Source organism: Aphelocoma coerulescens, chromosome 12, assembly GCF_041296385.1.
Source record: "Aphelocoma coerulescens isolate FSJ_1873_10779 chromosome 12, UR_Acoe_1.0, whole genome shotgun sequence".
Taxonomy (NCBI): Eukaryota; Metazoa; Chordata; class Aves; order Passeriformes; family Corvidae; genus Aphelocoma; species Aphelocoma coerulescens.
Window position 1 is genome coordinate 14779396 of NC_091026.1, and position 21707 is coordinate 14801102.

The 21707-nt window shown below is 49.1% G+C and overlaps 1 protein-coding gene across 4 annotated transcripts in view; it reads right to left on the minus strand.

The window, feature by feature from the left end:
• Positions 1-261: 261 nt before the first annotated feature.
• Positions 262-21707, minus strand: part of PRICKLE2 (prickle planar cell polarity protein 2) — a 109290-nt gene continuing 87844 nt past the window's right edge. For 3 of the 4 annotated variants that reach the window (XM_069027987.1, XM_069027985.1, XM_069027986.1), the window contains 6 exons: positions 21013-21126; positions 19147-19284; positions 18299-18502; positions 16471-16657; positions 13240-14103; positions 263-2944 (listed from right to left, as the gene is read on the minus strand). In XM_069027987.1, coding sequence (XP_068884088.1) covers positions 2076-2944; positions 13240-14103; positions 16471-16657; positions 18299-18502; positions 19147-19284; positions 21013-21126 — 2376 coding nt within the window. In that variant the 3' untranslated portion in view covers positions 263-2075. Of the gene's footprint in view, positions 2945-13239; positions 14104-16470; positions 16658-18298; positions 18503-19146; positions 19285-21012; positions 21127-21707 lie in introns of all 4 variants that reach the window. The other variant, XM_069027984.1, reaches the window with a different exon arrangement.

A 21707-nucleotide genomic window follows, 5' to 3' on the forward strand; every position in this document is an offset into this window, starting at 1 on the left:
CAGGGGGTACCACACCAGGTCACCAGCCCTGGGGAAGGTGTGTGGTGTGCAGGAGATGTTCCTCCACCAGCTTTCCCTGCCCACCAAAACCATGTCAAGGATGGAGTTGAGCTGGTTCTTGTGCTTTTATTGCAAGACTAGCTCAGTGAAAATCAAAATTTTCTACTCACAATTAACCAACACTCCTTAAGAGGAAAAAACATACACGAGACTCTTCCCTTTGGATGAATACTTCCGTTTATTCCAACTGGAAAAAACATTTTTTTTTAAATATATTTAAGTATCATTTCTTTTTTTTTTTCTTTTTAAAGGAATAATAATTATCACATTGTCCTTTACAAACAACAAAAAATTCCTAGCAATAGTCTGTGGTATGGAGACATCCATCTTCCAGATTTTTCTGCTGCTTTGAGGAGGCATGGAGGTGTCCCTGTGTGTGCCCAAGGCTGCCAGTGCCATCCCTGCACCAGGATCCACATTCCCAGGGTGTAGGGAGGGGCTGGCCTCAAGGTGCAGGGACACCCTGAGGTGCCAGCAGCACATGGGGCAAGGGCAATGCAGCTGGTTAAGCTCTCAGCCCTCCTGTGGCTTAAAGCCCAGCCTTATCTTAAGCCCCTCAGGTGCTCTGGGTACCAAGAGCCCCTTTTGCAAACTTGCTCCTTTCTGGGAAGCACTGAGACAACCTGGCCTTGGCTTGCAGCTGGGATGGCAGAACCCTAATGGATTAAAGCACACAAGAGAACAGACTCACATTCCACCATAATACAACACAGCTGAGCCCTATGTAGGGGCTCTCTGCCACAGCGAGGGGCTGTCCTGGCCCCCCAGGGGACAAGCCCTGGCCACAAACAGCCCCTGAGGGGCAAGGGCATCTTGCAGGGCAGGAGGAGCCCATGGGGAGCAGTTTGCAGGTGTTCTCATATGTGTTAGGCAAGAGGCAATACTGAGACTTCCACTTGGTAATGAACAGCAGTCAACATAACCCAGGAGACTAGAGCACCATAAAACAAGTCTATATTCAAAACAACATCATGCTGACATCACACAATTGCACCATTTACACTTTATTTACTCCAAATAATAGTTCAATGTTTAGTAACTTCAGCGTTCTCTACAGAGGTGTGAAATTCCTTCTCTGGCTTTGGTAATTTACAATGTTGCAGACATTTGGTAGTTCTGTTCTTTCCTATGTAATGGTAATAATAATAATAATTATAATTTTTAAAAAGTCCCTTTTGCAGCTTTTGTCACGGTTCCTGTATCTGACTTATGGAGTGTACCTGCAAATCACAGGCTTCAAAATGCCACCGAGGCCTCATCAAGATTTAATGAATCAGAAAATGTTCTGTTTATTGACCAGGATCAAAACAAATGAACAGGAAAAACCAAAAAAACCAAAACAATGTTAAAACAAAAAAAACCCTCAAAACCAATGAAAACGCAAACTCTCACTGAATAATTAAGGCGTTTGATGATGAAATGGAAAGGGTGTCCAAAGCACTGTTTGGTTAGCTCTGACTGAAAACAATTCTGAACATGCATGCATTTTCCCAGTGACTCTTAGGATATAGAAATTCCTCTGATATTACAAAATACAAAAATATTTTCTCCAAACTCTCATTTACATCGCATTTACAACAATTGTGGAAATAACTTAGGCTCCCACACTGTCCAAGAGACAAATCACCTACCAACATGGCTAATGGAAAACAAAATCGTGGTGGAAAGCAAAAGCAACCAGCAAACTGATGCTGAGAGTCAACAGTGGCAACCAAAATGTACAGACAAACAGAGCCCAATGGGGTGGCGGTATCTGGGAGAAGGAAGATAAACTACTAGGTAAATATTACAGGCTAAAGTGAACTTTTAAAATTAGTATCTCCAAAGTAATATGTGCAAAATATATTCACCATGCCCAGGATTATGACTATTTATACAAGCCAGTCTACAACCTTCTTACAAATCCCTACTATTCGGGCCTTTTTTTTCTTACAATAAAAGCACTTACATGATCTAAAACAGTGCAAGATTGTGAATTAATTTACATTCTCCCAAGGTGCCTGGCAAGGATGCCATTAGGATATGATACAGTTCTTGCTCTTCTGTCTTTTCCGGCTGTGCAATTGTCCTCTGGCCCCCACCGTGGAAGACTTGGGCATGCTGTATGAGCCGTACTTGTGCAGCAGCTCCTCGCTGGTCACATACCGGAGGCGGGCAGGCTGCGGAATCGGCTCCCCGAGGAAATAGCCCTCATTGTCAGACTCTGAAGAGGAGGAGCAGGTGGAGCACCAGTCGTATTCGGTGAAGTAGGGACCCCATCTCTCACCCAAGTGGTTCTGCAAGGCAAGATCCGACACCGTCCGGGGACAGTGGCCATAGACATCCCTGCGGGGACCCTGCTCCACTGTCTCCCTGCAGCTCCTCTGGTGCATGAACGGGTCATAGTCGTCCCTGGCTCGGAGCAAAGGTCTCTCCTTCAGGCGGTAGCACTGCTCACTGGCCAGGTGCAGGGCGTTGTCCGAGCGGGACCGCCGGGACCGCCGGGGCCGGTGCAGGCGATAGTGCTGGTCGTCATCCCGGAGAGTGGCTCTCCGGCGCATGCGCTCGCTCATGGGCGTGTGCCTTGGGATCTCCTGTGCCCCCAGCTTGCCCCCGGGCACCCCACTGCCATAGTCAAAGCTCTGGTGCATCCGTCCGTGCGACGGCCGCTCTCGATAGCCGAGGGGGCTGGCGAGGTCGTGCAGGGTGGGCTCTGTGTCCTGGTACTGCTGCACCGACAGCAGGCTGCGCACGGACTCAGCGCTGCGGAACTGCATGGAGGAGTTCAGGGTGCCCATGTTGCTCATTTTCTCTGAGACGTTCATGCCTGAGTCTTTGCTCAGGTCAGGCATGGAGAACCTGGAGAGGTGCTCCTGGCGCTTGGCTCCACCATCTGCTGAGAGGCCTTTGCAGGAAAATGGCAAAGGAAAAAAAAAAGAAGTTAAGAAAGAGAATTTTCTGTCAGTGGAGATGCAGGGTGGAGGCTGGTTTTGGCCCAAGACTTTTGCTTTAAAAAGTAACTCAGTGGTACGATCCTGTCCTGAAGAGCCCTTTTTAAGAGGAGGACTTGTATTTTTTTTTAAAGAGCAGGCAGTTCCTTTGGGGAAATCACACCAATTTAAGGTGTTTTGAGTTGGACTCCAAGCTGCTTTTCACGACTTCCTTTCCCATATGTCTACACTGTCTGCGACTTGATAGGAATAACCAACAACGCCAGGGAGAAATCATGCATCAGAGGTAACCTGAGGCCTCCCGCACGCTGAGCTAACTAGGGTGCCATGATCCAGCCCCCACAGCTTCTGCAATGACAACACATTTTGGAGGACTAAACAACGTCAGGGGCAGATGAAAACAGGGCCGCTGACTTAATTCAGGGTTGTCACTATGCTGCACTTTACAGGTCCCCTGAATGACACCTGTGGAGAGACTGAAGTTACAGTTGGGTTTCCCAGGAAGCAAGGAAATGCCCGAGCACCAGAGGGTCTGCTGGAGCTCCCTGTGAGCAGCAGGACAGTGCGAGGGTCAGACTGTCCCTGCAGATATCCAGGGAGTTGTGCATGGGCAGGACCTAGAAACATGAGCTCCAGCTTGATGGGCTGCCTTGCTTGGGAAGGTGACCCATTGGATCTCTCCAATGTGCCGACAAGCCCTGAGCTCCTGTAAAATGCTTTCCTTCAGCCCAGGAAGCCTTCACCTGGCAGCAAGGAAGAAGTGAGGTGTCTGCTCACCTGTCAACAAGAAACTCAACGCACTCCACACACACACACAGTGCCCTAGTCCTTGGCTTGTTTTATGGGTGTTTCCTGATTATTTTCTATCTCCCTGTTGGCTTGACAACTGGCAGCAGTCAGTGGTTGCATCGCAAGCTCAGGACAAGATGTTTCGCAAGTTATTTCAAAGGAAATCTGTTTCATCCCAAATCAAACGCAGAGTGTTTGCTTTGGCACCCTTCTCCCTGTCCCTCTCCGACAACACCCCGCTGCAGACCCAATGCAGAGAGCTGTGCACCATCAGCAGAATTTCCAAAATGACGCATAGACTTTATGCAATCACCGAGAATTTATGACTTTGTAAATTAATTATAAAAAATAACAACCCAGCCCACAGTTCAAGAATAAAGCCCTTTTTCCCTCAACAAAAGCTGCTTGCATTTCATCAAGAGTTCAGCTGCTTTTTGGCATTAGCTGTTGCTGCTAAACCTGAGCAAGAACAAGGGTTGCTGTCACTAACCCCATTCATGAGCTTCTTCAGAATTTCCTTGGGCTCAGCCTTAAAAAGATCAACAGATCCTGCAAAGCTGGGCAAGGTTTTCCAAACCCTGCCCTTGGTGGCACCTGGAGAGCTTTAGCCACTACTGGCCCTCACCTGGTTTGGTTTTGTTCCCTGAGTCCCAGCTCCTTTGCTTTTCTGCTGTTAATGGGGGTGTTTCTGAAGTTTATGATTACAGAGGAAGGTAAAGTGAAGGTGATCCCTGAACACCACAGGAAGAAGGAGAGGCTGACAGAAGGAAAAGCCATGTTTTGTTTCAAAAAGGACACACTTTTCAAGTCAACTTCATGCTTTCTCTTTTCCACCCTAAGTCACACTGATTTTGGGTAACCAAGCCCAACACTGCCCACTGCCCTTTGGAAAAAGGATTGGATGGACTTCCTGTCCCCTCTGAAGACCTGCCCACCCACACTCCACACTCCCATTATGTTTCTCCTCCTTGCTGGAGCTGCTATCTTCCGCCTGTGAACCCAGTGAAGGCATTTGCCACATCAGGTGCTGCTCCCCATGTCCCTCCTGTGCCACTGTGGAGGAGCCCAGCAGCCCCTGGGGAGGGAAGAAAACTCGGTAACATGCACAAAGACTTCCTGAAAAGCCAGAGCAACAGTGGGACTGCTGGCAGAGCTGATCACAATGAGAATCATGGCTGTTGACAGTCCAATGTGGCCTTAATCAGATCTGTCAGACAATAGCTGACACCAAGGAAAATGAGCCCTCGGTGATATTTATGCAGCCCTTCATTAAGGAAGCCGGTGCAGCCCAGCAAAAAGAACGAGCAACAGCAGTGCTGTGCAGAAATACAGCTCCAACACCACAGGATGCTTCTGTGACATCAACAGATTGATTTTGGCAACATCTATAAAAAGGGGCCGACCTTGTTCCACTCACAGGGATGTGGGCTGAGCTGGTGCTTTGCTCCCAGTGCCAGCCATATCAGATAGTACCCACAGGTCTCAGCTGCCCCTCACAGCCATCTCCCTCCTCTGGTCCTGCATCCAGCAAGAATAAAAAAGTGTCTAGGCAGGCTCTGGAGACATGGCAAGAGTGATACAGTGTTTTCAATTAAACAAGACACATCTGCATCTTTCACATCACAGGCAGAATGATGTGGCCAAGATCAAGCAGGACAACCTGGAGGGAAGCAAGTTGTGGTAAGTGAGGTGCTCTGGCTCGGGAAGGGCAGAGCCAGAGCTTCACTGGTTTAGTTTGTGCAGGACAGGGGTCTCCAGTCCCTCACATACTTCCACCAGACACCCATGAGTGCTTTAGTCTTTTCCCCTTGGAAGTCAGCACAGGGCAGTGAGTTCAGACAAGGAATCTGTGACCATGTGAATGGCTCATGCTTGGAGTGCAAGGTTTAATCAGTCCAGGGGATGTTTCTGGCTGATCATTCAGACAGCTTGATTATAATTAAGCACAAACATTCTAAGATCTTGATTCGCTGGGAAAATGCTGATTGTAAGAGGAATCCAGCACTGAATATGTCCATCACCATTGCCAGCACACAGAACTTGGGTTGTGATGGAGCCCGCTCAGGAGGCTGATGTAAAGCCACTCCAACATCCAATGGCTTAATTTCTCCATATGATAGAGTGGAAAAGGCTCCATGCTGAGGGGTAAAATGTGTCTTCCTAGGTAGACTGGGCAGGCTGCACATGCACAAGCCTTTTTTTTTGGGAGCCACACTTGGAAGTGACCCAGCAAGCTGTGTGGCTGGGAGAGGGAAACTTCATTTTACCTACTCATGGTGACAGTGAAGGATTTAGTCCACTCACTCAGGAGCAAAGCTGTGCTTTTCCAGCTGAGCTCTGCATGGCTTTTAGGGTGCCCACAGCAGGTTCCAGGTCCAGGATGCAATCTACAATCCTTGCAGAACACAAAAGTGTTTCCTAGCTGAATTTTACATTTTTGCCACGGCATCGTGAGTGGGGCTAGGCCCAGATTAGTCTGTCTCTAAATGTCCCTCCCTATGGAGCCACAAGACCTCAGGAGGCATGGTGGGAACAAGCCAGGAGTATTCCAGTCTGACCTCAGCGAGATCAGGAGATAGCAATAACCATTTGTCTAAAAAAATTTCATCTAAAAAACGTAACCTGGGAATAAAGTTTGAAAGAGCAGAAGTTGTTTAGTCTAGAGGAGAGAAGGCTGAATGGGATAAAGTAACAACCCTCAAATGCAGAAAAAAATGCTTGCAAAGAGGAGGGAGCACATTATTCTGCAGGTCTGCTGACTCCTGCAAGGAAAGTTTCAGAAGAAAACTCTTCCTGTGTAATAACAGCAGAAGGTGACTGGGGCAGGCTCTGGTGCTGGAGGATTTCCCTGGCACCCAAAGGCAGTGGGTACCCATGCACATCCAGGGTGTCTCCAGATTACTGGTCCCACACTGCCCTGGATGGGGTGAAGGTGGCACCAACCCTTCTCTCTTGAGGTCCTTTGCCATTCCAGAGCTACACCTATCCATGAGGCCCCATCTTCCTGAGCTACCAGTATTTATGTACAGCTGTTGCAGCTCCCTCTTAATGAAGTGCTTCATCTGGGAACACAACTAATAACCCAAGAGAGCCTCAGTCTGGAAGAGCACACACGGTGAGACCCCACCATGCAGCCCTGACTTTCTCCTAACTAAGAAATCTGAGAACCTGTTTCCCAAGGCCATCCAAGGGAGCAGGAACCCTGCTCTGGCCCATGGTGTGGGATGGTTGTTACCACATCACAAAGACCATTCCAAGGGTGCAAACCCAGGGATAATGTGCTGACCCCACCAAAATTTACTTCTGCACAATGCTCTGAGACACATCCATTGCTGGGTGCTCCAGAGGCTCATGCACTGGAAGAGATGTCACTGCTGCCTCCAGCATGGTGCTTCAGCCAGTGGCTGTCCTGGAGCCAGACTGGTGCCAACACTGCAGCACACGTAGACACAGCAGATTTTTCTGCCACTGCTCTCCATTGCATGGGGCTGCCAGGCTCAATATTTCACCCTGGAGCCATGGAAACACACGCTTTTCCAATGAGCACAAGGGAAAGCTGCAGCTTGGCTGTGGGTGCTCGATATAGAACTGGAGCTAGCTGCAGCGCTGAGAAAACCAAGCAGGTGTCTCGTTAACATTCAGGTTCGCTAAGAACACATTGTACCATACCCTCTGAGTCCTTCCCCACCTCTACTGAGAACCATGTTTATCCCATAAACACTGCCATGGGAAATAACACCCAAGTAAGCAAAGTAACAGCACAAAGATACCCCTCGTGAACATCACCTCTACAGCCTTGCCACAACAAAGCACTCAGAGGCACTTAAATCCCATTGTGTGCTTTGCTAAACAGGGGCTGCAAGTTGCATTAATTATGAATTATTAAAGCACTTGGCAAATGACAGCAGAGAGGCTGCAGAGAGGCTGCAGAGAGCATGTGGGCTGGGTGTGAGGCTGGGAATGGAGCCCCCTGTGAGGGGAAGCAGCTCCCAGCCCCCAATAAATCAAACTCCCCATGAAGCTGTGCTAACATGGGGTAAGCCAGCATCCCACTGCAGGAGAGCATCACCCACGGAATGCAGAATATCCTGACATAGGATATTGCAAACAAACAAGGCTGTGCTGACACTTGCTTCTTGCCTTTACATTTATCACAGCAGACACACACACCTGTGCATCACAGCTCTCACCACAGAGCCCCACAGAGGTGCCTGCAAGCACCAAAACCTAGCACCCAGCCCCGACAGCCAGTGTTTAAATGCAGCTATAGATGTGTAGGAGGGGAGAGCACGGCATCTCCTGTGTCCGGCCCCCTGTGCACAGTCTTCTCTCTCACACAGCATCAGGCATCCTCACCACCCCTCAAACAGGGTTTATTTCAAGGTCAGTTCCTAGAACTAAAAAGAAATTTAAGGAGAAACAGCCTGCACAGAGCTTTGCTTATAGCCCAGCCCCATCTCACTTCTGAGCAACCTCAGGGCGTGCAGAAATAAAGCAGAACCTTTATGTAACTGGAAATCATGGTAAGTAAACAATTTGGGGAAGGCAGAGCCCCCAGCAAGTGGGTCACAGTCCCACCAGCCTCCCATGGTGTCCCCATGTGCAACTCATAGATGTCATTGGGTATTTTCCACCCAACTAGTCCCTTCCAGCTTGGTGAAAAGAAGTCCCTATGTGGGTGCTGCTGGGAAAAGGGTTGTATTTTAACCTAGAAGCCCCCCCTATATCTCCTTTATCAGCAGTCCCATCTCCTGCACCCTCCCCAGCTGATGGCCAACAAGCCATGTTGCAGATGATGTGCTATTGCTTCCCCCAATAACATCTCCTTCCAGAAGTCCATTTCGGTTCTCCCTCGGTTTGCATTACCCCACATGCTCTGCACTGTCCATGTGTGATGCTGAAGGGTTGAAGACATGCAGGAGGTTGGCCTCTGCAGCAGGCACACGAAACCTCCCACTGTTGAGTGGCAAAAGGCAAGTGAGGGAGAGAAGAAATGTTCTTGACAGTTTTACGGTGGTTTGGCATTGGGCCTTTGGGGTGGAAAACCTTTATCTTCACATTGGTTTTGAAATTATCTGGCTTGAATTACGGAATGTTATACCTGTGCCTCAAAATTTCAAGCATTTCTCCCAGGGATCTCATCTTCCAACTTGGAAGCAGTTTGGAGGAAAGAGAGTGATAAGAATATGGTGGAGAGCTGGAAGCCTCCTTTTTTCATAGAAAAACTCAGAGCAGCCAATGTGTCATTTTCTGGATTGCATAACTCAGCTGGAGCACTCAAGGCAGCTGGCCTCTCCAGCCCAGGGGAGAGAGTAGCACCCATGGGATGCAGTGCTACTGAGGACACGGGAAGGGAGACCACACTGCCACACTCCAGACCCCTCACTGCCATCCCTGAGGGTGTTCAGGAGCTGCTCCCAAGCTCCCAGTGCAGGAGAGGCTGGGTTAATTAATATCTCTCCAGAAAATACAACCTGGGCCCTTAGTCAGGGCGTGTTCTTACCCTCACCTGCCCTGCAGCTTTTAGCTCCTCTGCAGGCAGAGGAAGAAAAGGGACTGGAGACAGATGATGCTGTCAGGTCACTGCAGCTCAAACATGCAGGGATCAGCCCTGTTCTCTCCACTTTCTGGGTGTATCAACAGTTGTTGTCTAGTCCTGGAAAAACAAACTGTTTGGGGTCTCTGGGCATCACACAACACAGATGACAGGAGCAGTGTGTACCATACAAGTGAAATCACATTCCACCCTGTAACAGCACCAGTTTAACATATTTTCAAACTGGATTTATGCCTGTGACAGATGCTCCCCTCACGCAAACTCATCTTCTCAAGGAATCCTTAAAATCTGTTTCTCCTTTTGCATACAGCAGTGTCACCATTCAAAGTGACTTCTACCTCCAGAGGGCTCCTGCTCTCTGCAAGCAGCACACAAATACATTGTTCCTAGAGAACAACATTTAGCTTGCAGGTACTTTCTTAAGTGGGCTATTTGACCAGCTGTCATTTTGTGGAAATAACTGCTTGGAATCAGCAGAGATCAGCTCTTGATTTCTAATTCCACTGCCAAGCACATGCAGTGACTGCAAAACCTTTCTGGAGAGAAACACAAACACAGGGAGCTGGGCTGATGGACTGAGTGTCTTCTGGGAAGTGATTAACCCCTGGTAGAATCAGGCTTTTCATCAGCAAACCTCCTTGGACAAATTCCATCTTAACATCATCCCAGTTGCTTAATGCAGGGAGCTACAAGGCAAACACTGCTACAGGATCCACTGGTTTTTGTTCCTGTTACTGCCATTAAAAAAAAACCCCAACCTAAAACCCCCAAAAGTAGACAAAGGAAGCACAATATAAAAGATAGTATAAAAGAAAATCTGCAAAAATTAGCTCTCTCTTGGAAAACAGGCTGAGAAATATTGTTTCCTTTTTGCTTCTCCATCTAATGGCCGTGTAGTGCAGGAGGATACAGTCTCCAAGAAGCTGTAGCAGATTGGAATCTGCTGTAGCCTTCAGCTGATGGCAGAATAGGGATTTCCAAATAGAGACATGGAAGGGAAGGAGAGATGCCTTCCACCCGCAAGAGACTGCCCTTTGCCAGCGGATGTGCTTAAATCCCATCAGCATTTGTGGCAATTACACAAGCGCAAAGCACAGGGCAGCAGAGACACTCCCACCTAATTCAAGCCTCAACACAGAGCACAAGGAGAGTCACAGCCACCTCTGCCACTTGCTTGTCTTCTGGTGCACTATTGCCCATGGTGACAGCAGAGCACAACCCAGCACTGTAAGGGCACATGCCCAGGATTAACACGGTGTCTCACCTCTTTACTAACGCATAGGAATTGGCTTTAAAGTGATTAAACAGAGCCTTTTGGTAAGGTAGAAACCTGGGGTTTTGCAGGAGATTGGGGTCATGTAGATCTTGACCCCGAAATGGCTGACACAATGACTGACCCTGAAATATTACAGGGAACAACATCTGCTCACGGCAGGCAGCCTTCCGGCCAAAGGACAGGGATTACTGCTGCACAGCCCTGAGTTACCTGCATTACTGATTGTCTCTGGCTAATTAGTAGTTAAGTCGTAATAAAAACATCACAGCAAAATCTGCTGCGAGGGAGGTACCAGCTTTTAACATGTGTTCTCCAGGTCAGGGACTGTTTGCCCGTCAGCTCCCTATAAAAAGCAGAATGTTTTCAGCGATGCCATAAAACCTTAGATGGATGCAGCGTTAATTATTTCACTTTATAAGGTGGAGCAACTGTGCAGCTCAAAGGGACTTTGTATGTGGATGCCTGGGAGCTTCGGCAAAGCAGAACTGGAGGATGCAGGGTGGAGGACATGGGATGAGCCAGACCCCTGGGCTGTGTTTGGGGGGTGCTCTGTGGGGAGCTTGCTCAGCCACAGCAGGGAGTGCAGAGATGGGAAAAAGCCAGGCAGTGCAGTGCTGTGCCCTGACATCACCTGCCCAAAAACCTGCTCTCTCACAGACCTCATCCAGGTCACCAAATCTCCCTGTCCTCAAAACACTGCCAATTAAATGGGATGATAATTGTGTCCTCCATAATTGCAGGCATAGCCCTGGGGGAGCTGCCTGTTGCTGCTGCAGTGCTCCTAGCTCAGCTGAGCCAGCTCCCAGAGCAAGGAAAATTATTAGAACCTTACGCATTAATAAAAATATTATCACCTCACTCTGCAGAGGAGCAGTGAACACTCACTGCAAGCCCCATCATGCTGAGCATCTGCTCCAGAAAGCAGCGAGCCATTAAGGCAGTCACTGCCCCTGAGGAAAATTGAGACTCTGGCTCCATATGGAGGATGGATGCCTTTGGAATGTCTTCCTCCCAGCATTTTAAAAAGAGGTTTCTAAAATGAAAGGCAGAATGATTTTCACTTTGATATGAAGGCCTTGCCACATTTTCTGTGTCTTGACGTATATCCCCAATAATATGTTACACTTCAGCTCCAAAGCATGCAACAACCCCTCCACTGCTTAGGGATTGCTCATCCAAGCTTGGTGTTGCTCAAGACTCTTTGTACTGATGGGATTTACACAACGCAAGTTTTCAGGAAACAAGAGGCTTTGGAAATGTGGAGCTTTGCTTAGGGAAACCCTGTTTTGGAGAGCAATTCCCGATTCCCTCACCATTTCACATCTATTTCTCCTTTGTGTATATCTGAGGCTGTTTAAGCAAAACCCTTCCCATCTCATTAGCTTCTCCTCTGCCCCCATTTTTCCACTTGCTGGATAGGGAGATCCTGGCTGAAACAGAGATCATTTCACATGTTGGCATAGGGCTGGCAGCTTTGCTAAACAAACACACCAAACCCTGGGTGCGGGTGAGAAGGCACAGGCGTAGCAGAGCAAACCTGTCCATCCAGGTGGGGCAGAGCCCAGAACTGGGATTCAGGGGAGGCTCAGCTCTCTGTGAGCTTGGCAATCCTCACCACCCACTGCCAGCATCCTGTGGGGTTCCTCAGGACCAGGCACAAACACCCCACAGGCCACTCCCTGCCAGCAACAAGGCAGAAGGGCTCCATCTTGCAGTCATTCAGATGCAGGACCTGCCCAAATCCAAGCAATGCTTGTCTGGAACAGAGAAAAGCCCGGGGAGCCACAAAGAAAAAAGCAAGGCAGTTTCTCTGGAGAGAAAACCAGGCTCAGTATTCTCTTTTCTGAGAAGTTTTCCGCTGAGGGACTTTGGAGCTGTGGTGGGTGAGTGAAGCAGTGCAGGCTGCAGGAAGGACGGAGCCTGCCCAGCGCCAGCTGTGGACCAGAGCTGCACACAGACACATCTGTGCACATACACCCATCCCCGCAGCTGTGAGTGAAACCCAAACATGTCTGGGGTGAGAGGACTGAGAAATATAACCCTGGGATGTGCTCGTGAGAAACAGGCTCAGCCTGATGGGACAAGTATCTTGCCTGGCTTTTCCCTGCAGTTTCTACCAAGGGGTTGGGGAAGAGGAATTAAAGAGCTGTGTGCATAGAGGGGGAGGAATTTCTTTTAACTAGTCACGTGCTTGAGGACTGCATAACATTCAAAAGGGGTTAACTGGGCCTATTTCAAAGCATTTAAAAATACTTTTAGCCCGAAAGGGCAGCTGACAGCAGTCCTTCAAATGCTGAAGGCTGGAATCTGCCTCTGCGTTAGCAGGTGGCCTTGATTTTTCCCCCCCTCTCTTCACAAAAGGGAGGATTAAAGAGCTTGAAAACATTTGTTCTGAGCTGAACAGAAAGACCAGCCATCTATAAAGCCCTGCACTTGGTAAACAAGCAAGCAAATGGAGAGGAACTGTTAGGCTTGTTGGGACCAGGCAGACAAGCCTGTGTCACCGAGTGGTGGTCCCCAAGTTGTTGGTCACCCTCACATTGGGAAGACACCAGAACACAAGGGACTCAATTGCATGGAGGGTGTGCTGGGGTAGTCTCAGGGTGGCAGGAGCAGAGGTGACATACCTGTAGCATTGGAGAGTGCAAGGGACTCCATGGAGCCTCGGGGGGTCTGCTCAGTGGGTGTCAGATCCTCTGTGAACTTGAGGGCATTGATGGGGTGACGGGTGCGGCACTGCGACGTTGGCATCCCACCCTCCTCTTCCTCTTCATACTTGGGGACTTTGAGATTTCCTCTGGTCTCTGGGAAGCTCTGGTTGGACATATCACTGTAGCTCTCCTGTGAGTGGAGCCTCCCTGAGTAGTAGTCCTCTCTGCAGTCCTGGATGAAGCTGCCACCATGGCTCTTCATGGCCAGAGAAGAGCTCCTCTTTGGGTTGCTGAAGTGTTTTGCCCATAAATCCGACTGTGAGCCTGGGACCTGGGTGGGGTTATAGGAGGTTCTTATGTTGCACTGGCTGAGAAGCTGCAAGGGGGTTTGAGACTGGCTTTGTTCCATTTTGCCCCCATAGTGATAGAGCTCGTCCCGGCTCCTCCACAAGTGGTCCCTGTTGAGGCTTGGTGTCTGGCTGGCCAGGCTCAGCAGATCCATCTGCAGGGACAGCGGGTCCACGTCGGTAGAGAGACGGTTGGAGGTGACCTGCAGCTGGTTGCAGGGGCTGCGTGCCCCCTCCTCACCCTTCGCCTTGTTTTTGCCGATCTTGGCGCTGCGGCGGGATTCCTTGGCTCGTGCGCTCTGGAAAGCTGAGTCGGAGGAGTCGGAGCCATTGGGGTCATCACCAATGCTGCAGGCCCTGGAGCAGAAGATCTGCCCCTGCTTGGGCAGGAAGGGCCGTCCCAGCAGTGACTTCTTGCACTGGGCACAGCAAAAGCAGGTCTCGGTGGCGTGCCAGTGCTGGCCGTCGTATGTCATCTGGCCCTGGTCAATACCTTGAGGGGGAAGATGCACAGTGTCAGGGTCATCTAACACCGCACTTAAAACCTGCATCAAGGTCAGGCTGGATGAGCTTTTGAGCAACCTGGTCTAGTGGAAAGTGTCCCTGTCAATGGTGGGCAGTTGGAATGAGACTACCTTTAAGGTCCCTTCCAACCCAAACCATCCTATGACTCTATGATCCCCTATGAGTGACGTGCACTAAGCCTCGTTTGAAAGCCCTTTTTCAGGGTTTCTCTGATGTATGAAGTTAATCCCATTTTTAATTCCTCCCAATTCTAATTCCAGGCCTTTGCTTGGGAGTTACTCAGTGTTGGGAATGGCAGCAGAACCATGCCTCAAGCTATTTTGTATTAAATGGGGATATTTCCGATCATAAAGCAAAGGAATGCAAGAAGTTCTCCAAAAAGTCCTTGAAGTAAAAGTAATATGCTGCTTATTAAAAAAAAAAAAAAGCCTCCAACTAAACCATAATGAGGAATTTGTGCTGCCTTGGTTAAGTATGTAACAGAGCAGATGACATCCCTGTCCCTTGCTGCTACTGTGTTCCCATACTAACTTTATTTTGGCTTCTGGGGCCGCTTCTCCAAAAGAGAATGGAAAGAGCTGGCCCCAGGGGTCAAGCACACACCCTTGCCTTGCACCCAGCCACATTTCCTGGGTTGCTTCACCAGGTCCACCTTGGGTTCAGTAAAGGAATTGATGCAGTCAGTCTGTCCCCCGCCAGCCAAACCTCAAGGAGCAACATCTGCACAGTGCTCTCAGTCAGAGCCGTGAGCAAAGCTCCTGAGGTTTCGATTACAACCTTTGCACTCTTGTTTAAGCTGCTGTTCCTGGCCAAAGCCCTTGTTGCCCTCGTTCCCTGAGAAACTGCCGTGCACAGCGTGGGCTGGCCAGCACGGCGAGTGCCGCACCCACATGTGCACAGCACGTGCCTGCACACCTGCTGTGGGGCCAAGTGCTGCCAGGTAACTTATAAATGAACAGTATGTTAATGGTCTGTTTTATTCCAGGCTAAATTAGGTTTAGTATAATCGGTTTTTTTCCTCCCCTTATAGTGAGCAAAATGCTTTTATACAGATGGGAGTGCTACCCTTGTGGGCAAAAGAGAGACAAGACAGTGGGTGGGATTTTATCAGCTCCTTTTCCACTGCCCAAAGCCATCTTGCAGAGGAAAGAAGGCAGCCTCTTTACTCCATCCTCACCAACCCAAGCCTTACAAGACTTAATCACATGCTTACTTCTTATGTAAGAATCACTTCTTACTTCTTAGATTTATGTAGCTTGTAGGCGCAGTGCTCAGTTCACTACTATGAGCGACTTGCAGCAAAATGGTTGCAGTCCCTCCTTTGCAAATATGTGCAAATATGCAAATATGCATAAAACCAGACATTTTACCCTGAAAACCTGACAGTCAGCAGGCTCCAGCAGGCCAGTTGGAGTGAAGGACAGCAGATGGGAGAAGCACAAAGGAAGGGACCATGCAAGAAGCATTAACAGCTGCTTCTTCACTGTTCTGCAGCTGAGCTTTTGGAAAGGATGTGCTGCAGGTCACAGCAGACACATCCTCCAAGTGCTTCACTGAAACCCTGAGTCTCCCCTCCCTGTGCCATCTGGCTGCTGCACAAGAGCAAAATGGTTGTTTTCTTTTTCCCCTGCAGCACATGAAATATTTGAACATGTGAGCTCACCTCTATGGACAAAAGAAGGGCTGCCTGCATGTTCATGGTGCTCAGCCAAGTGGCAAAGGGGGCTGGGAAGAGTAGCAAGGTGCTTCCCAGCCCACCCAGCTTGTGGACAGCTAGCCCCTTGAATGAAGTGCATTTTAAATCACTGTTCTAGAAACATAAATTGACCCTGATGCATTATTTATTTCTGTCTGAGAACATCTATCTGCAAATTGATTGAAAAAGGCTCAGAAACAATAATGATGCCTAATGAACAAGCATCTTTTCTGACAGTAGCTCATCAAATCATGTGATCCTTTGGCAAGCTTGGATGGGAAGAATCTGAGTCGAAGAGCCAGGCTGCTTACAGGAAAATGCAATTTAAAGGGAAAAAAACATGCCAGAGAAATTTTATTATGCCAGAGAAAGCTTCACTGGCTGCCATTGCTCCTGAGGTTGCCCTCTGATAATTGTCCCCTCTCTGACTACAAAAAGGGGGATAAACAGTGGTTTAATCAAATAAATCACCATGTTACCTCCTTGGTGGGATGGGAGAGAGGCATAAGCACATTTGGTTGCCCCAGCCATGCACAGTCCTGCCCGCAGCCCCACAGTGTTGTCAAGGACTTAATGCAACAGCTCTTGTCAGCAGCAAGCTCCCCAGCAGCGCTGTGCCCGCTGCCCTCCTGCACATACCGATGTGCTGGGCGCAGGTGTCACAGTACTCGGCGTACAGGGACTCAAAGCAGCTGCAGCAGTAGGGCCTCCCATCCTTCATGATGTAGCGCTGCCCCCCCAGAACCGTCTCGCACTCAAAACAGCAGAAATGCTTCATGTGCCAGTGCCTCCCTTCGGCCTCGGTGCACTCGTCGGCAAAAATGATCTGGGGGAAGAAACACACAAGCGTGGAGCAGAGTTGGTCAGAAAAGGAACCTGGGATGCAGACACCGACCTTTGTGTCTCTGGTCCGTGCATGGCAGCTGTGCCCCTTTGTTGATGCAACCTCCAAATTTTACAGCTAACTTCCCCAGTCCTGCACGGGAAACTCCCATGGTTTGGTTTGTGGCAGGGGCACCCATCATTTTTAGAAAAATCCATTAAAATGCAAATTCCTCAGAAGTACATTAGTGCCCAGACTACAAAGTGTTAAGGCAGAGCTGCAGTAATGTGCTCATAAGCTCATCCATCAACTGGAGAGGTTGATCAGGATAATAAACTAACTTATATACAACCTATCGATCTGGTGGACTTCTGAAGAACAGAGCAGCCGCTTACTGGAACACATTTACCCATCTCAGAAACAGGGACCTGACCACAAAGGATGAGCAAAAACACAAGGAGAAGTGGCAGCTCTCTAGAGAGGAGAAAAGATGGAGCTACCTTGGCTCCTCATCTTGCTGCTTCCCCAGCCTGGGTGCTTATAAAGGTGATTGCAGTCATTATACCAGTGGGGAAACTGAGGCACAGAGCACTGTTAAGGATGACTTGGAGAAGCAGCCATCTAAAATGTCTTCAGCAGATCCCACCCTATCTCAACTCCCAAAGCCAAGCCAAGGGAGCCAGCAGCCTTAGATCTGCTCCCTGTTTCTCTACCCTGGCACAGGGTACACCAAAAATTTTCCCCTGCAGATCCTCCTACCCCTGAATTATTGTTTCTCACAATTAGCACTTGATGTTCTAGGGGGAAAAAAGCATACTGAAGGAGCTGAATGACAGAATTAAATGAAAATTTGCAGGGATAAAAAGTACATGAAAAAAAATTACCCAGCCTAAGCCACAAAGAAATAGAGCCAGTCGAATGGTTAGGGGTTGTTTTTCCCTGGTAACACTACAAATTTAATTGGACACATACATCAATGCTCTTTATATTTGAAGTGCATATAGCCTTGGATATTTACTATTACATGCTTGCAAAGATGGAACGTGGTATTTTATAGGGCATACAGTTTTCCACACTATGGTTTTCATAACTTTAAAAACCTGAGCAATCTCCTCCACCAGCCTTTTAAACAGATTTACAATTGAGAAGTGCTCAGAGGTGACTCTGTATGGTTTTCTATATTAGTTTTGTATTCTATTTGTTCAGCTTCCTACAGCCTGTTAATCACCTCTCTCAAAGCCTATTTCAGCTTGGCATGTACTCAGACATGACCGACTTGTAAGAAACACAGCATCCATCCCATCAGGGGCTTCTTCTGGGGAAATGGAGGAGAAGGGAGGATCACCACACCAGCTGGGCTAAAATCACACAGCATGGGGGCTGTGCTTCTACTGGAAACACTCATGGAAACCCCCCAGCTTCCTGCATGTAGATGAGGTCCTAACTCAGAACAGTCCTAGGCAGACTGCAACTAAGAATACCTGAAACCTCAGGAAAAGCTTCCTCGAACCCTTGGCAAAGCCAAGCCATCAGACTTGGTGTGTATGCCTTCATGAAAAAGTCAGGGACAGAGGGGAAATGCCACCCAACCCCCTTGTGCCACCCCAGTGGGCAGCAGTGCTCGTGGCAGATGCTGGCTCTTACCTCATCACATGCAGCGCAGCGGGGCTTGAGGCACTCGGCGTGGTGCCTGCCACAGTAGATCTTCCCATCCTGGTAGAAGTAGATCAGGTCGACCAGCAGCTCATTGCAGATGCTGCAGATGAAGCAGGGAGGGTGCCAGCAGACGCCGTGTCCCGCTCGCGAGGCGAAGACGGCCATGTCCCCTCCATTGATCTGGCCACCACACTGTCAGAAAAGCCAGAGATTAACAGGGGGTGTGGGTGACCCCACTGCTACCCATCGCCAACCAGATGCTCTCACAATCACTTCCCTGCACAATGCCAGGAGCTGAATTGACAACTCCATGTCAAATATCCTGAAAGGTGCCCTGACAGACCCCAGCACTCACACGTGGCAGGGTCATGGGCAGATACTTGTCCCATGAGCCTCATTAAATCATAGAACGGTGTGACTTGGAAGGAACCTGAAGATCATCCAGTTCCAATCCCCCTACATTCCACTAGACCAGGTTCCTCAAAGCCTCATCCAATCTGGCCTTAAACACTTCCAGGGATGGAGCAGCCACAACTTCCCTAGGCAACCTGTGCTAGTGCCTCAACACTCTGACAGGGAAGAATTTCTTTCTCGTATCTAATCTAAACATGCCCTCTGTCAGTTTAAAGCCATTCCCTCTATCAATATATGCCCTTCAGCTATATCCCTCTTCAGCTCTCATGTAGTCCCTTTAGGTACTGGAAAGGTTTTAAAGGCACCCCAGAACCTTCTCCTCTCCATGGTGAACAGCTCCAACTCTCTCAGCCTGTCTTAACAGGAGACGTGCTTCACTTAACTTGGGTGATGCAGGTACCAGTTCATCAGCCACTACCCACCTGCTCACAGATGGCTCCTGTCATGGTTACAGGGAATGGCCGAACATTGCCTCTCCCTAAATTTTCCCTCTTCCTCTGGTTGCTGAAGAGTTTGAGCTCCCTCTTCTCCTCCTCATCCAATGAGTTGCAATAGCGGACCTAAAAAACACACGTGATGCTCAGTGCCTGGGGTGTCCCTGGCACACCGCCCAGTGAGGCGCAGTTCCATGGGCCCTGCAAACCCCTGCCCTTGCTTGGGAGAGGCTGGAGAAACAAAGGTGTATGGGCTTCAGTCTTCTGGGGTTTGGTCAGAATTTTCAAGAGGCGGAGATGAGAAAAAGGGGCAGGAGAAATGTTGCTTTTTAGGTGCTCAATTTGTAGAAAAGTCTTAAAAGTTGGGTTCTCAGAGTCCCATCCAGACCAGCAATTGGACTGATGGTTTTCATGGTTTCTCCATCAGCCTCCTGTGGCAGAGGTCTTCATAATATTCCACTGGCATTTCTAGAGCACAGACCCTTTTCTCTGCACAAATTATAGTACGGGAAGAGTTCCAGTGACTTGTGAACTATTCTTCCAGCAAAGGATCAGGTCTGCACATTTGCAAAACCTCTGCATTGCAAGGTAATAAGGAAATAAGTAAAATAAAAGGATACAAACAACAAATGATGCAATTTCCCCGAAGCTTATAAAACTCTGAGGTTTTCCTGGCTATTTCCATCCTGCAGTCTTAGCTCTTGGCTGGTTGCATTTCAATGGGGAATACAGCTGAAGAGCCAGGGAGGTCAAATGTAGCACCAGTGCCAATCCACCCTCTGTTACTTGGGAGAGAAGGCTCATGGAGCTGAGCAGAGCTAATCACATGAGCAACCACCACACCTTGAATTTTCAAAGGAGCAAAACTGAGCATGAAGGGAAACTGGATGCAAAATCTGCCACTTTGCAGAAAATACACACAGACTTGTGTGTCCAACTTGCAGGAAAACACAGGCTGCAGTAGCAGCTCTTGTGTGTATTTACTCTTATGTTTTTTGGCTGTCAGAGGCTGTGGGTTTCCAGCAGCTGCCAGGGAAGCAGGCAGGCAGGTTGGTGCTCAAGGGTGTACAGGAAGAAGCCCCTTCCTTGTGCCTGGAGCTCCCCCCATGCTGACAGTGCTGTGCCCGTGGCACCCAGCCACGTGCAGGCAAGCTTGTTAAAATCTGACTGAGATCAAACAAGTTACCTGCATGTATTTCCCAGAGCGGTTTCTTCAGAAAGTAGCATGAAAATTATTCTTTTCGTTTACACAGGGAAATTTTGTGGGTTACCAGAAGCCAGTGTTCTCACTGGTGAGATCAGGACGTCAAAGACCAGACCCTTTTTGCTGCCTCACATAATTCTTGCGAGACGTAAGAGGGTTTATTTTGCTCTGACTGGTTTTGACTCAACCTGCGGCCTCCCAGGCTCTCCCAGCTCATGAGGCTCAGCCCAGCTGAAGCCCCTCCTCAGCACACTCACTCCCACTCCCAAGGTGAGTCGGAAGCAGCACATGGGAAAAGGCTTTTGCAACTTTGGATCTGTCTCTAGATAATCTCAACAGCATTCCAAGGCACTCTTAACAGGGCCTTGGCCTCCAAGGGCTGAGAAAATGCTTTTATTTCAGACAACTGAAGAAAGAGGATTTAAAAATAATTAACTTTAAAAACAATCAACTCCCCACCTCTAACAATCAAAGCAGGGAGCAAATATAGCAACTTAAATAGCAACATGACTGAAATTCAAGTAAATCCCCCTGAAAAGCAAAAGGACTTGAGAAAGGAAAGCCACGCTTCGCACAAGCAACCCCAGGAGGAGCGTCCCCTCCCCACCCGCAGCCCTGTTGACGTCCAAGCACATTTTTTGGATACTGACCTCATTGTCATGGGGTGGCAGCTGGTGAAGAAGTTGCTTTATGCGAGATTTTTCCCCTGGGCTGTTGACATAGGGAACCTTGTCCTCGGGCAGGCAGCTGTAGTACTGGTGCACCTACGGAGCAAGAGAGGGGACTGCAGTGGAGTTCCCTGGCTGAGCCCGTGCCCCTCTGCCCGGCCAGCAGCCACCCCCTGAGGCAGCAAGCACTGGGTCTTCCCAAAGATTTTGAGCAGGGAAACAGAGCCAGGAGCTGCTTCGGGTTTGTTGTCTTTTGTCCTCCGAGGAAGAGGGGTGGCAGCCCCGGCGAGGTGGGGGCGCGTTACCGTTTGCTCAGTCAGCCTCCATAGCGTGAGCATTGCGCCGGCTGCGGGGATGTGTCGGCACCTGCCTCAGCAGGGAGGTTAAAAAGGCTGCGCCCCGGCAGTCTCCGTGTTGCTGGCTATCTGAGCCTCCACCTCCATCAAACCCCTCCAGGCTTTTTTATGCAGCAATTTGTGGAAATAAACAGCAGATAAAATCTGGTGGAAGGCTTAGTTTTTCTCTTTCGTCTCAGAGCGTGTAATTAAAATCAGCTATTAAAAAGGCTGAGGACTGGCGTGACTGGCGCTGGGAGCGCAGTGCAGCCTGGAGAGGAAGCACACCCTGAACCCCAGCGTCTCTCCTCTGACTGCCACACCTGGGATGTGCACTCGAGG